Genomic DNA, 13,783 nt, shown 5'->3' on the forward strand with positions numbered 1-13,783 from the left:
TACCATTGTAGTAAAACTATATGCCTTCAATTACCATGTGGAAAATGCAGCTGCTTTTGTCCATAAACAAGCAGTGTTTATACTTCTGAAGTACTGTGTGAGTTGTGAACTACTCTGGTACATCTTTAGAAGGTAAAAGATGCAATAGTTTAGAACCTTACTCTTGTTTAACACAGAGCAGGTTGGTTATGATGGTGGTGAGAATATGAAGTGTATCTCTCCAAATCAGGATTGATCAGAAATAACATGTAGACATTGATGTCAGGAGTCAAAGACCACAGAAAGGAGATCCATATACTTAAGATAATTGCTTTTATTTTAAAGTGAAAGTGATTTTCTTATCATGCTCCCTTGACTTTATTGCCTTGTTTGTTGGGAGGCACTGTTAACTATTGCAATGTGTTTCATGCTCTTTGTGTGATTTGGGTGTCAGTCACTCATACTTTTGTGTTCATTTTTATTTCTCTTTCTCTAGCTGCATTACAGATTAATTCCCTTCAGTCCCAATGCTTATCCTGGTGATCAACTTTGTGGTGGCAGTGGCTTCCAGCTTTGCTTGTTCTAGTGGCAATGGCCATAATAGCAATGACAGAGTACCTCTATTTCAATAGATTGTTGCCTGTGTTTCCCTCCAACAGATCGTCCAGTCACTGTTAGAACTGAACCAAAATCGCAGTAAACTGAAGCTGTACATAGGACACCTCATGGCTTTGTGTCAGGACCGCGACTCACAAATTCTTCAAGGATTGACACCACCACCAGCATATGGTGGTATTGATAACAATAGGGCAATGTGGGAGGAAGCACTGCAGAAGATGAGCTCAGAGCAGGTAAGTGAAAGGAATGTATAGCAATTGGTCAAACAGGATTTTCTTTCTTATGTACTGAAGACAGCTCATTGAAGTTTTGCCACATATCTGTTGTATATTGTCAGTTATGTTCCCACAGCTGACAAAATAGGCTATTGATTCAGATACTTTTTGAATTAATAAGTCTATAAGTTCACAATATAATGTTAATATATTTTTGCTGTAGAAATTGTTTATACATTTATCATTCCAAAGTTATAGCTCTAATTCATATTGTTAATGATCCAGACGACAATAAAAACCTGTAATGTAGTTTTTCTTTGTACCAATGCTACCACTGTTGCCATTATCACAACAGTTATTAAGATATTTTTCAGTTTCTACGGCTTAGAAGTCTTTATACAGGGAAAAGAGATGGGGAATAGAAGGTGTGAATCTATTTGAGGTGTATTTTTTTTGGTTACCTGAGAACACCATGATGTTTTGCATCAGAGATCCTGAAGAAAACTGGAAATAATCTTCACTTAACTGGAACTAGTCAGCAGTTGTCATAGAAAGGTGAATAGAATCATGAGATGAGAAAATAAAATGAGATCACTGACAATGGAGTTCTATTAGTTGAAAACAGGATTTCTTGACTTTGCTATTCTATACTGATGTGTATCAATTAAAGGCATAATCCATTTGGGTACTTACTACAGTTCAAATATTTTAATTCAACTCAACAAATTCACAGAGGGAAGTAGGACTGCTCTGTGCAAGCATTTGAAAGGATGCCAAAGAGAGAACTTTCTGCTTTATTTCTACAAATTGGAAAGTTTTGCTATGGCAATAAAAGATTTCATTATATTTGCAAACAAATCTTAATCTTTGTTAACATACCCGACAAAGTATGTGCTAACAAGGTGATATTCTTTTATGTTGTCAGCCGGTAATTTGCAAGATGTCTTCACTGGTGATGTTTTGGTGTTCTGCAGGATCATTTATTAAAATGGTCAGACAAATTTGTGAAGATGGAATTGAGTGTAAAAACAGTAAGGTGTTGAACATACAAGTAGTATGCATAGCATAAATTTTTAAAATTTTATGTTGGGTTAAGTATAACGGATCTCTTCGTGCAATCCTGAATTCTGCATTGTTCATCAGGAAGGGATTAAAATGAAAGAATAGCTTAATTATAATGAAATCAAAATTGACTATGATGCAGTAGTTTATATTTACCAAAGTGAGAGTCATTGCTGATGCAATGTTGCTCTTACAATTTCAGATAGCCAGTGCCAACACACCCAAGTCCAGTATTACACAACTAAAAGAATAAAGTTTTCTCTGCCTTTCCCCAATGTCTTACTTTAGCCAAACCTCAGAAAGACCGAATTTACCGTAATGCCAGTATTAAGATTTTTAACAAGTTTTCACATCACCCATTCTGTAGCCTTAATTAAGATGCCAAAATAATGTAAAATGGAGGCTATTGCAGAGAACTAATGCAATTAACAGAGTAAACTTTTATTCCATCAATCTAGACTATGTTGAAATCAGAACCTGAAGGTGTAAAATTAGATCTTACCCACTCAAACAAACATTTAATATCTCTAATAGCTTACATCTTATTTGCACTCTATTGCAAAATTTCAGGTTCCTCCTCTGCCAATATTTTGGAACTACAACCTCATTAATAATACATTATGGCTGCAGTTTATTTACTTAAATTGTACTTAAAACAAGGAAATAAAAAGAATTAATGGGTCTTGAAATTCCTCACCTAGTTAATCTGTGTTGTCAGTACTTGCATTCAAGAGAAATCAAGTACTTAGATGAAGAGCCCATGTTGAATTGTTACCAGACACCTTCTGGTGCCATTTCCTAAATTCTTCTGTGGAGCCTTTGGGAATTATGGATTTTAATAGAAGAGGAGCTAATAGATCTTCTATATTGTAGACAAAACATTGAAGGAAAAGCAACATAAAATGTGGTCAGGAACTGTTATTGTGTGCGCCCTATAGCATTACTTATTGTAAATGGAAGATGCTGGAAATGCACAACATAGTTATTATAATCTAGAAGCACCAAAACAAATTATGATATTTCAGATGTATAACCTTCATCAGAACTCACTGGAACCAACATTTAAAATGTATGTTGATCTTTAATCTACTTGTAGATGTCCTTAACAGCATAGTAAATGACACCACTGGTTTTTAAATGTCCTAGTAATGAAGCCAACCCACATATTCTTCTCAAGATTTAGCACAAACTTGTAAGTATTGCACACAGCACAACAAACATTAGCCAATAAGAAATTAGTTTTCACCACAGATGTTGATAATCAGCTTCGTGAATTGTCTGCTGTCAATGCAAATTTCCATTTGTGAAAGAAGACAAATCTAGTTGGTAAGAATTCTAATGAAGTGACGTCAGCCAGAATCCTGTCAAAATTCATTTTTAATAGTTGCAACTCTGCAGAAGGTTTTGGTTATAAATCTTAAGTGTCATATCTTGCACTGGGACTTTCCAGGGATTTCAAATTACTTGGCGATACACGGAGCAGTGCTTGAAGTCATACTCATTTATCTTGGAATGTATTTCCAAACCTGTGTCAATTTGAGGGCAACAACAACATGTCAGAATGCGCAGATGTATTTTCAGTAGCATCTCCTGTATCAGTGGCAGATCATGGCACAGTGTAATTAATGGTGCAATTTAATATTCCCTTGGCTCCAGTGATATTATAAATGAAAACCACTACTGACTGTGTATTAATCATACACCAGACCAACAAACAGTACCAAGCACAATGCCAACAACTGAGAAGTAAAAATGTGTTTGTTAGTATTGTGACTCTAGCGTATTCTAGTTATAACTTAATTCTGAATTAAGTGAATTTTTAAGAAACTGTGACTCTAGTTGCCCATCTATCAAACTGTGGACTTGCACCAGTTTTTGCGTCAGTGAATGTTCTGCTATGTGATAGGTATTCTAATGAACTTTCAATATCAAAAATATAACTTCCCAGTCTTTAACCTTTAATGAAATTTCCTAGTATTGCTGGGAAAATCCCTGGCTAGAAGGACAAGTTGCTTCTTGATTTCATCTCTGTTCAAGCCCATCCACTATGTGGTGCGGGAAATGACTTCAGCTGGTTGACTTTTATTATACTGGATACATATTCTTAAATATTCTTAAATTTACTTTGAAACGATTCTGTCCCATGAGAATCATTGGATCATTCGAATTGCTAGTGGGAAATCACCACTGATAACAAATCAGTCTTTCACCATCCATAGATCTACCATTTGAGTGAGCACCGCTCTTAGATTTGCATAGAAATGAGGATTCTAATTGGACAGAGAGAAAGTAAAATGAGTTGAGTATGATGTTTTTTGAATTTTTTGTCACTGGGAATAATTATGTAATGTTTAATATTTTAATGGTAACTATATCTCTCATCAGCAGCTGTTAACTGAAACTAAGAGCTCTATTTTTGGTGCCTTTCACCAAACTGGGTCAAAGTCCTGGAACGCCCTACATCTTCGTCACTTTTTGAGAGGACCCACTGTCACTTCAGGTACAAAGGGTGAGCAGTGAAAGCTGCCTTGCTAGTTTCACCCATGTCTTGAGAAATCTCAGGTCAATATTTCTCTTGCATCTGAACAGTGGAATGTGTGCAGCTAAGTATGAGTTAGAGTTGATCAGTTCAGTCGATGTATGTGGCTATTTGGGCCATTCAAGTGCCATAACAGTCAGAGGCAATCTTTTGCAATCTGGATGGATGAGACATAGGAATGAGAATGATATCATGTTGGATTTGTTTTATTTACTGTTTCTTATGGCCATCATACACTGAGAACTGCAGCGGGTTCACAGACTATCTCATCTTCTTTATAATTGCAAGAAATTAAAGGAGATGGTCTGAGAAAAACAATGAGGGTAATGGATTGAAATCTAAATAAAACCCAAAGAGATTATCTGTAATGTTCTGACGGAGACAGATGCACATGCTTACCCATATCAGTGCAAGTGCAGAGGGTTAAGTAAGATGTAAAACCTCCAGAGTAATAGGTAATTGACATTGTCAGCTGCCTGGCATGGAACACATGGGAATCATTAATACAAGTGCACAGAAGGAGAAGCTATTTGGCTGCAGAAGGTTAAGTTTAACAGGAAGCGACCATCCACTAACATTTTTACAGGGCACTTGGCCCTTGTAAATGTCTTAGATTTATAAGAAAAGGTTTCACATTTAAAAAAATATTGAAACAGTCATCTATCAGTCAAAGAAAATAATTTTCTGTAATGAAACATTTCAGGATACTATTTATTTGTCCATTGGTTCCAAATGAAAAGTGTTCATTTTTAATTACTTAGAATTCAAAACTTAAATTAATGTGCAGATAATGACAAATATATCAAAAGTATAAAATGCTTATAATCAAAAGAAAATAATAAAACAGTATTATGAGGTGTTCATTCTTTTATAGAATAAGATTTTTAAAGTTTTTTATATTCTCTGAGACAGCTTTCATTTGACCATTCTTCCATAGTGAGCCAAACATTTGCAGACTTTACCACAGATTTGTAATCAACAAGTATAACTTTCCTACGTTATTTGGAAACCAGAATAACAGTGGATACCAGAAATGAGAAATAAACTTATAGTTAGACTTTCTATAAATGCAGAGATGGATTAACCAAAGCTTGGTTTAGAAAATGTCTGAAAACTTGATAAATGTGATGTATTCTAATGACAGTATTTGCTGGTCAAGTTTAGCGGTGTGTGTGTCCTTGCCTGCCTGCATCTGTTTATTTGTCTATTTTAAAAGCAGTTCCTTAGAGAAGTTAGCTTGTTCCAAGAAATATAAACTGTGGCCTTTGGAAGGATAGCCTGTAATAAAATGCCAAAAACACAAATTGTTATCTTTATTTTTGGAGAGGAAGTTTTGAGTGGGATTCAAATGAATATCATTCTAAGATGTTCATAGATTTCTTAAATAAACAGAAGACATTTTAGGATAGACCACACAGTCTGTTAGCCATAATGTATCATTTTGTAATGAAATTTTAATTTTTTAACAAGTTATTAGAGCCACACCAAGTAGCAGAGTATATAAATGAGATTGTTATACAGAGTTTTGAGTTAAAAGATCGCGAACTAAATAAATAAATTCATAGAATTGGCAGGTATTCCCGAGAACAGTGAAAAACTAGACAATAACTTTGAGGCAATGAAATCATTTCAAGGGGAACACTAGACAATAACAGATTAGAAACAGGCTAATGGATGTTTATCTTTATAAAGAGTGATTAAAATACACAGGCAAGAATTTTGTCCCTCTCCTCCCCCCACCTTTAAAATCTACTCCTCACCTTTTTTTTTACAGTCCTGCCAAAGAGCGTCTTGACCGAAACGTCGACTGTCCTCTTTTCTATAGATGCTGCCTGGCCTGCTGAGTTCCTCCGGCATTTTGTGTGTGTTGCAGGCAAGAAAAGACCCTTCAACATTAAATCAAACTTCAAATTATGGAGACATCGAATTTTACAAATCCAATCTGGTCTTACAATTTTGCAAAAAATGAATTTTACAAATCTGGTGGCTCACCCCACCAGATCCCTACAACTGAAATAAAAGCTATCTATCCAACACAATTCCAATTTCAAATCTTTTAGGTTACGGCATTTTAAATTAAATCCAAATCCTCTACCACCCTTTCAGGCAATTAGTTGCAGACCTCCAGCAATCTGTAGAAGAACTTCCATTTACTCATTTACGTTCACAAATCTCTGTTCTCTAGGTGCTGTTTCTTTTGTTGTGCAGAATGATCTTTAATTTTATATTATTTTTATAGTATTTTTTAAATAATTTTTTATATTCATCAATTTATTTTTATATTCATCAATTAAATCTGCCCTCCATCATCTCTTTTCCAGTGAAAAGAATTTCAGCCTATCCATACTTTTCTTGGAGTTAGGATACTCTTTACACATCTTTGTAAGTCTTGTTTGTACTCCCTTCTACAATGCATCCTTCCTGTAATGTGCTGACCAGCAATTGTATGCCAGTTTATAAGAAAGGATAAGTGTAGGACACATGGCTACTCAAAGTCAAAGTTAATCTTCCTCAACTCTTCTCTCCCACCTGATTTCTGTATTCCAAGATTCCTCTGGGTGCCAGAGGTCTCAATATATTGCACAAGTGAGCATATATTGCTGTATGAGTCAAGAATTCCAACAATTCAGAAGCTACTGAATAAAGAAATTCCTCATTACAGCCCTACATGATCATCCATTTAATCTGAGACTGTCTCCTATCTCTAGATTCTTCAGTTAAATCCCTCAAAATCTTGGATCTTTCATTATGGTTACAGTACCTTATTATATTCAACTCTAGTGAAAATATCTCACTTGCTCTTCCTTATAGAAGACCTTCCACTATTTCTTCTTCAGAATACATTTCATTCTGCTGTAATGGTTTTTCTACAGTTGTAGGTGCTAAGCTTGTTAATATTACGTTATTATTTTCTCACACTAAATTTAACTTATTCCATACTTCAAAATCCCCCTCCTAAATTGGACTGTGAATATTGTCCATATTTGCTAAAGTTGGAGGATTGATATAAATTCACAAAATGTAGTATGGCCAAATCTTGCACTAGCCATGCAAATTACATTTCAGTTTCTACAAGGACCTTGTCTGTCCCTAATCATGCTCCTACTTTTCACATACTTTTGAAAAAAAAATCCCTTATTTAGACTTGTCAATATGTTTTCTCACTGCTTTTCCAATTTCCTTCTTACCTTGACCTCTGCACTCTGTATATCTCAAGTCTTTCTGTACTATATTTAGATCATGATTTCTGATACAAGCTTCCCTTTTGTTGGATGATCTGCCTGTGTATACCCTTTGACATTCAGGCATTCTAGATTTGCGAATCCTGTCCTTTAATTTTTAGGGAACCTATTTGCTGTGAACCTTCACTATCACCTTTTTGAATGCCTGTCAGTGCTCTGGCATTAATTTATCTTCAGACAGATGTTTCCAATTTACTTGTGCTAAATTATATCACAGCCTAGCAAAGCTTCCCTTCCCCCAATTCAGAACGTTACCCCGATCTATCTTTAGACCTCTCTGTGACTATGCTAAATTTAGCTAAATATAATTACCATCACCAAAGTGCTGTCCCACAGTTACCTCTTCCATTGCTGAGTATCAGTTTCCATAGCAGGTTGAGAACTACCTCCTTGTTGAACATATTACATGCTGGCTATGACAGTCGTGATAAATACATTTCACGAATTCGGTGCCAACCAAGCCTTTTTAAACCAATTCCATACCAGTTCATAATTTTGGTTGTTTATGTACTTTTAAGAAGCGTGTCTATGTATGCCCTCTGTGGGGTCTCAAATATCCTGTCAGATTGTGATGCCTGATTTATACTCGAATCAGTTCACCCTATGGGATCTTTCTATCATATGATCTCTCTCTTCAGAGCTTTAATGGTCCTTTTAAACAATGTTTTGAACTACCCAACCACTGACATTTCCATTTTAATTCCCCCATGTTAGTTGAAAGCTCTGTACACGCAAGGTTGATCTGCAGTTCCTGTCCTTTAAACCATATTTCAATGATAGCTACAGTATCAAATTTCCTAAAATGCATCTATGCCAGCACCTTGTCTACCTTATTCATCATATTTCTTGCATTCATGTATATTCTATTAAATATAGCCAAACTCCAGTGTTGTCTATTTTCTTGTCTTTGTTTCTTCTGCTTTACAGCTACCTGTCATTCTCTACCTGTCATTTCTGGTCTTGTATTTCTGCCTTCTAAATGTACAATGTGTTTTTCTTTCCCTTGCCAAGCTAGTTTTAACTCTTCCCAAGAACACAAGGAGAAATCCTCATCACTCTGTTGATTCTTGCAATCCATTTGGTTTTAAAAGTCCCAGTTGCCCCAAAGATGTTTCAATATTCTAGACCTTCAGAGGACTTGTTCCTGCATCATCTCTGTAGCCATCTTTAGCCTCCTATTTCTATAGTCACTATTTAAGGCAGATGACAAGCAATGGCAATGTCAAGCTTTGACACCTATGTATGGATTTCCTTTCTCCCTACTTCTCTCAAATCTTTCTGTAGGATCTCACTCCTACAGCATTCCTACTGATTTTGGAAAACAACTGCATGGCCATATAAATGCACATTTTCTTATGAACCTTCACTCAGCAGATGTGGTGTTGATTCATCTGGCTAGGATGTGGGGAGGCAAAAGTCACAGCCTCAAAATAAAGGGTTGATCCTTCAGAACTGAAGAGGAGAAATGTCTTAATCAGTGGGCAGTGGATTTCTGGAATTCTATTTCTAAGGGAGTGGTGGAGACAAAGTCAAGAGTATATTCAAGCTTTGACATCTGTGTATGGATTTCCCTTTTCCCTAGTTCTCTCAAACCTTTCTGTAGGATCTCAGTCCTGTGGCATTTCTACTGATTTTTGGACTACTGCTGTATGGCCATATAAATGAACATTTTCTTACGGATCTTTACACGGCAGGAAGTGGCATTGATGTTTCATCTAGCAAGGATGTATGGAGGCAAAGGTCACAGCCTCAAAATGAAGAGTTGGTCCTTCAAAACTAAAGAGCAGAAATTCCTTTATCAGTGGGCGATGGATTTCTGAATTCTATTCCCAAGGGAGTGGTGGAAACCAAGTCAAGAGTATATTCAAGACTGAAATAATAGATTTTTGCATCTTAAGAGCATCGAGGGATGTGGGATTGGTGCAGGAAAGTAGGACTGAGCTAAAAGCTCACCCATGATTTTGAATGGCAGAGAAAACATAAAAGGCCAAATGCCCTACTTCAGGTTCTCTTCCTTGTGTTAGTATATTTTTATGCTCAAAATGGTTTTGAGCTGCTCAATGATAATTTCACTTTGATACATGGAGGAGATACATCCTGAAACTTGGTCTTTTCCTCGTATAGGAGCAAGATAAATCAGTTGTGTGATATTGGAACAACAACCTTGTCCTCAACATCAGTAAGGCCAAGGAATTGATTGTGGACTTCAGGAAGGGGAAATCAAGAGAACACAGCAGTCCTCACCAAGGGATTTGCAGTGAAAAGGATGAGCAGTTGAAAGTTCTTGAGTGTCAACATATCTGAAGATCTATCCTGGGTCCAACATATTGATGCAGTTACAAAGAAGGCACAGCAGTGGCTTTAATTCATTAGGAGTTTGAGGAGACTTCGTATGTCAGCAGACTCTTGGAAATTTCTGTAAGCGCACAGTAGAGAGCATTCTAACTGGTTGTATCACTATCTAATATGGAGGAGCTCTGCACAGGATAGAGAAAAGCTGGAGAAAGTTGTAAACTCAGCCAGCTCCATCATGGGCACCAGCCTCCAGTATGGAAGACTCCTTCAAAAGTCGATGCTTCAAGAAGGTAGCATCCATCATATGTGTGTGTGTGTATGTGTTTATAAACATTTAGATATATATTTCTTGTAATTGAAAGTTTTATAAATGAGTATATTCAGTATATACAGGATCACTAACATGATTTCAGAAGTCCAATGGGAAGTGTGAATACTTGCTGCAGAAACCTAATTTTGAAGATAGTGGATCTGGAAAAGAAAAGTCGGATTGTTTCAGTGTATTTGCAGTATGTAACCCAGGCTGGCATCACTCATTGTCTGTCTCTGACTCTCATTGAGAAAGTGGTGGCAAACTGTGTTCTCAAACCACTGCAGTTATTCTTATGAATGTTCTCCCACAATATTTTTTGGGTAGGAAATTCCAGAACTTAGACAATGAAGAGAAAGAGGTTTGCTGGTTGTAAATAAGGTGTCAGTCAAGCATGCTGCTTTATCAAGTTCAAGTTCAAGCTTGTAGTCATATGACTGTGCATATATACAACCAAATGAAACGTTCCTTCAGACCATGGAGTACCCACAATACATATATCACACGCAGCACATAAAACATTAACACAAATAAGTTCATAAAATATAATTCAAAATGCATATAGTGCAGCACAAGTAAACAGTAAGCATTAAACAGTAAACAGCTTGCTGTCCTAGTGTTAAGACCTTGGTGGTGGCAGGGTATTCATTAGTCTCACAGCCCTGGGGAGGAGCTGTTAACCAGTCTGGCACTCCTAGTCCTGATATTCCTATACCTCCTTCCTAATGGTAGTGGGTTAAAGAAATTGTGGAATGGGTGGTAGAGTCCTCAACAATGCTTTGGTTCTTTTGTATACAACACTCCCAGTAAATATCTCAAATAGTGGGGAGGGAGACTCCAGTGGTCCTTTCAGCAGTTTTTACTATCCTTTAGTATAACGCCTTGCAGCATCCATATCACACAATGATGCAGCCAGATAGGATACTCTCGATGATGTTCCTGAAGAAAGTTGTGGGTGGGGAGCCTTACATGCCTCAATTGCCTCCAAAAGTGTAGACACTGCTGTGCCTTCCTGACTAATGAGGTGGTGTTGTGGGTCCAGGTTAGATCATTTGTTATGTGCACACCAAGGAACGTTGAGCTCTTCACACTCTCCACAGCAGAGCTACTGATGTGCAATGGAGAGTGATCAACCTGCCTTCCTAAAGTCCACATTATCTCTTTTGTCTTGTCCACGCTGAGACTCAGGGTGTAAGTGCTGTTACCATTTGACAAGCCTCTCTACTTCCTCTCTGTATGCTGACTCACCATTACTGCTGATGAGACCAGCCACTGTTGTATCATCAGCGAACTTGATGCAGTTTGAGCTGGATCTGCCAGTGCAGTCATGAGTCAGAAACATGAACACTAGAGGGCTGAGCTCACACCCCTGGGGGCACCAGTGCTCAGAATGGTGGAGCTTGAGATGTTGCTGCCAACTCAGACTGATTGGGGTCTTTCCGTCAAGAAGTCCAAAATCCAGTCCAGTATTGGGTGTTGAGTCCCAATAAAATGTTGTTTATCAACTTCAGCATGGCATTATCATGGTCATCCACCTCTGAGGGATGACCATGATAATGCCATGCTGAAGTTGCTAAACAACATTTTCCCATGTATGAGGCATTGTTTTCTAGATGGGACAGGACAGAGTGGAAAGTGGCATCGTCGGTGGCCATTTTGAGTGGTAGTTGAACTGGAAAGAGTCCAATGTAGCTGGAAGGTGAGATGTTATGTGATCCATTACCAGCCGTTAAGATCATTCATGATTATTGAGGTATGTGCCTCTTGGCAGTAATCATTTAGATCTGTTACCACCACTCTCTTGGGCACTGGAATGATGATGGCTGCCTTGAAGCCTACAGGAACAGTGCACTGTTGCAAAGAGATATTAAAGATATCCATTAAGACCTCCGTTAGTTCGGCGCACAATCCGTCAGCATCTGACCAGGTATGCAGATTTGCGTGGATTTTCCCTCCTCAATGCTTTCACGTTTCCTGAGTATTGTTGAAGATTAACTCATCCAAGCAAGTGGTGGGTATTCTGTCATGCTTTTGACTTATTTCTTGGAGCCGGTGGAAAGGATTTGAAGTGTCAATCTGCATAACTTGTCACAAAACACGCATCTTTTGACCTGCTCTCCAGCCATAGTATTTATATGATAGTGCAATTAAAATTCTGGCCAGTGGTAACCCCAGAAAATTAATGGTGGTGCAAATGCCATTGAATATGAAGAACAAGTTTGGAGTTTGTCATTGACTGGCTATCGTGTGGGAGGAATAATACATTCCATTATCAGCCAATGCCTGGCATTGCAACCATAAGAAATGCAATACCTACTATTTTATCACCTCTTTTCCTACTCTCTGGTGTCCCAGTCTTTAAAGTAAAACTAATTGTTATTTATCCTTTCAATTTAGTTTGCTGTATTTGGTACTCATGATGTGATCTCCTCTATAATGAATGGTTCAGAATGTTTTAAAGCATCTCTATTCAGCATGACCCTAATTCTTTCAATTGCTTCAAATGTTAATTCTCTATCCTACTCTTTCACTCTCCTTAACGCCTGCAGTATGTTGTTTTATGGAACTCAATGTAAGCTTAAGGAACTATATGCCATCTTCTGACTATACTTTTTGTAGCCATCTGTCCTGAATGTTGAGTTTACCAATCTCAGATAATCAACATTTCCAGCTTTTTATGTTTCAGATTTACAACATTCACTTTTTTAATTTTAGGAATCTGTTTATTCTTCTTCCTCTTGTTTTCCGTTTTTTCCAAACAGACCTTCTATTCCTTTACTTACCCTATCACCGCCATTTTTTTGAGCAATCATTCCCCTGTAATTTAATCTCTCTCTTCTCTGCCAGAGATCCTTCCCATCTTCTCTCCTCCCCACTTTGACCAATTTACTTTACATCTTTGCTCTACATACACTGTCTGGTCTGCTGATTTTTTTTCATGGTGTCCTGTTTTTGTTTCAAATTTTCACAACCCACAGTATTTTATCTAGAGGTAGAGTTTCCCAGGATGCATTGGCAGCATTTTAGCAGAGCAGCCAAATTCTTTTTTTTCCCTTCAACCTTTCGCTATCTGTCGAATATTATTTGATCTAGAGAAACTTTCAAAACCTCCATTCAGTTGAATTTTTGTTGAGCAGTTTTGAGACCAGAAAGTTCACTGTGTGAGAGAAAATAAACCAGATAAATCTATCATTTACACAATTGTTCCTGCATTAATGTTTATTCATGAATACATCAATAATTTATTTTTCCAAGGAAAATTTTTGCTTTTGCACAGAACAGTATTTTGTTTGTCTTTGGTGTTATTTGATGAGAATATAATTTTGAATAGGTTTTCAGCTAAACTTTTAAATGAAAAATACTAACTTCATTTTTTAACTACATTAAGTGTCAGGTTGAGAGAAACAGTGTCCCATTGTCTACAGTTAATCATGATGTGAGAATTGTTTATACAGCTGTTGTAAGTGAATGAAATGCTAATTATTAGCTGTTGAGTGGAAAATGCCACCAACTGTTTAAGGGG

General features: G+C 37.1%; 1 protein-coding gene across 5 annotated transcripts in view; it reads left to right on the plus strand.

Annotated features, from left to right (window-relative positions):
• The window catches only part of LOC132398500 (ELKS/Rab6-interacting/CAST family member 1-like), a 734,829-nt gene that overhangs the window by 702,837 nt on the left and 18,209 nt on the right, over positions 1-13,783 (plus strand). For 4 of the 5 annotated variants that reach the window (XM_059978062.1, XM_059978064.1, XM_059978063.1 and 1 more), the window contains one exon: positions 639-830. The exons of the other annotated variant lie outside the window; for it this stretch is intronic. In XM_059978062.1, coding sequence (XP_059834045.1) covers positions 639-830 — 192 coding nt within the window. The remainder of the gene's footprint in view (positions 1-638; positions 831-13,783) is intronic. 5 annotated transcript variants of the gene reach the window in all.

Source organism: Hypanus sabinus, chromosome 8, assembly GCF_030144855.1.
Source record: "Hypanus sabinus isolate sHypSab1 chromosome 8, sHypSab1.hap1, whole genome shotgun sequence".
Lineage (NCBI taxonomy): Eukaryota > Metazoa > Chordata > Chondrichthyes > Myliobatiformes > Dasyatidae > Hypanus > Hypanus sabinus.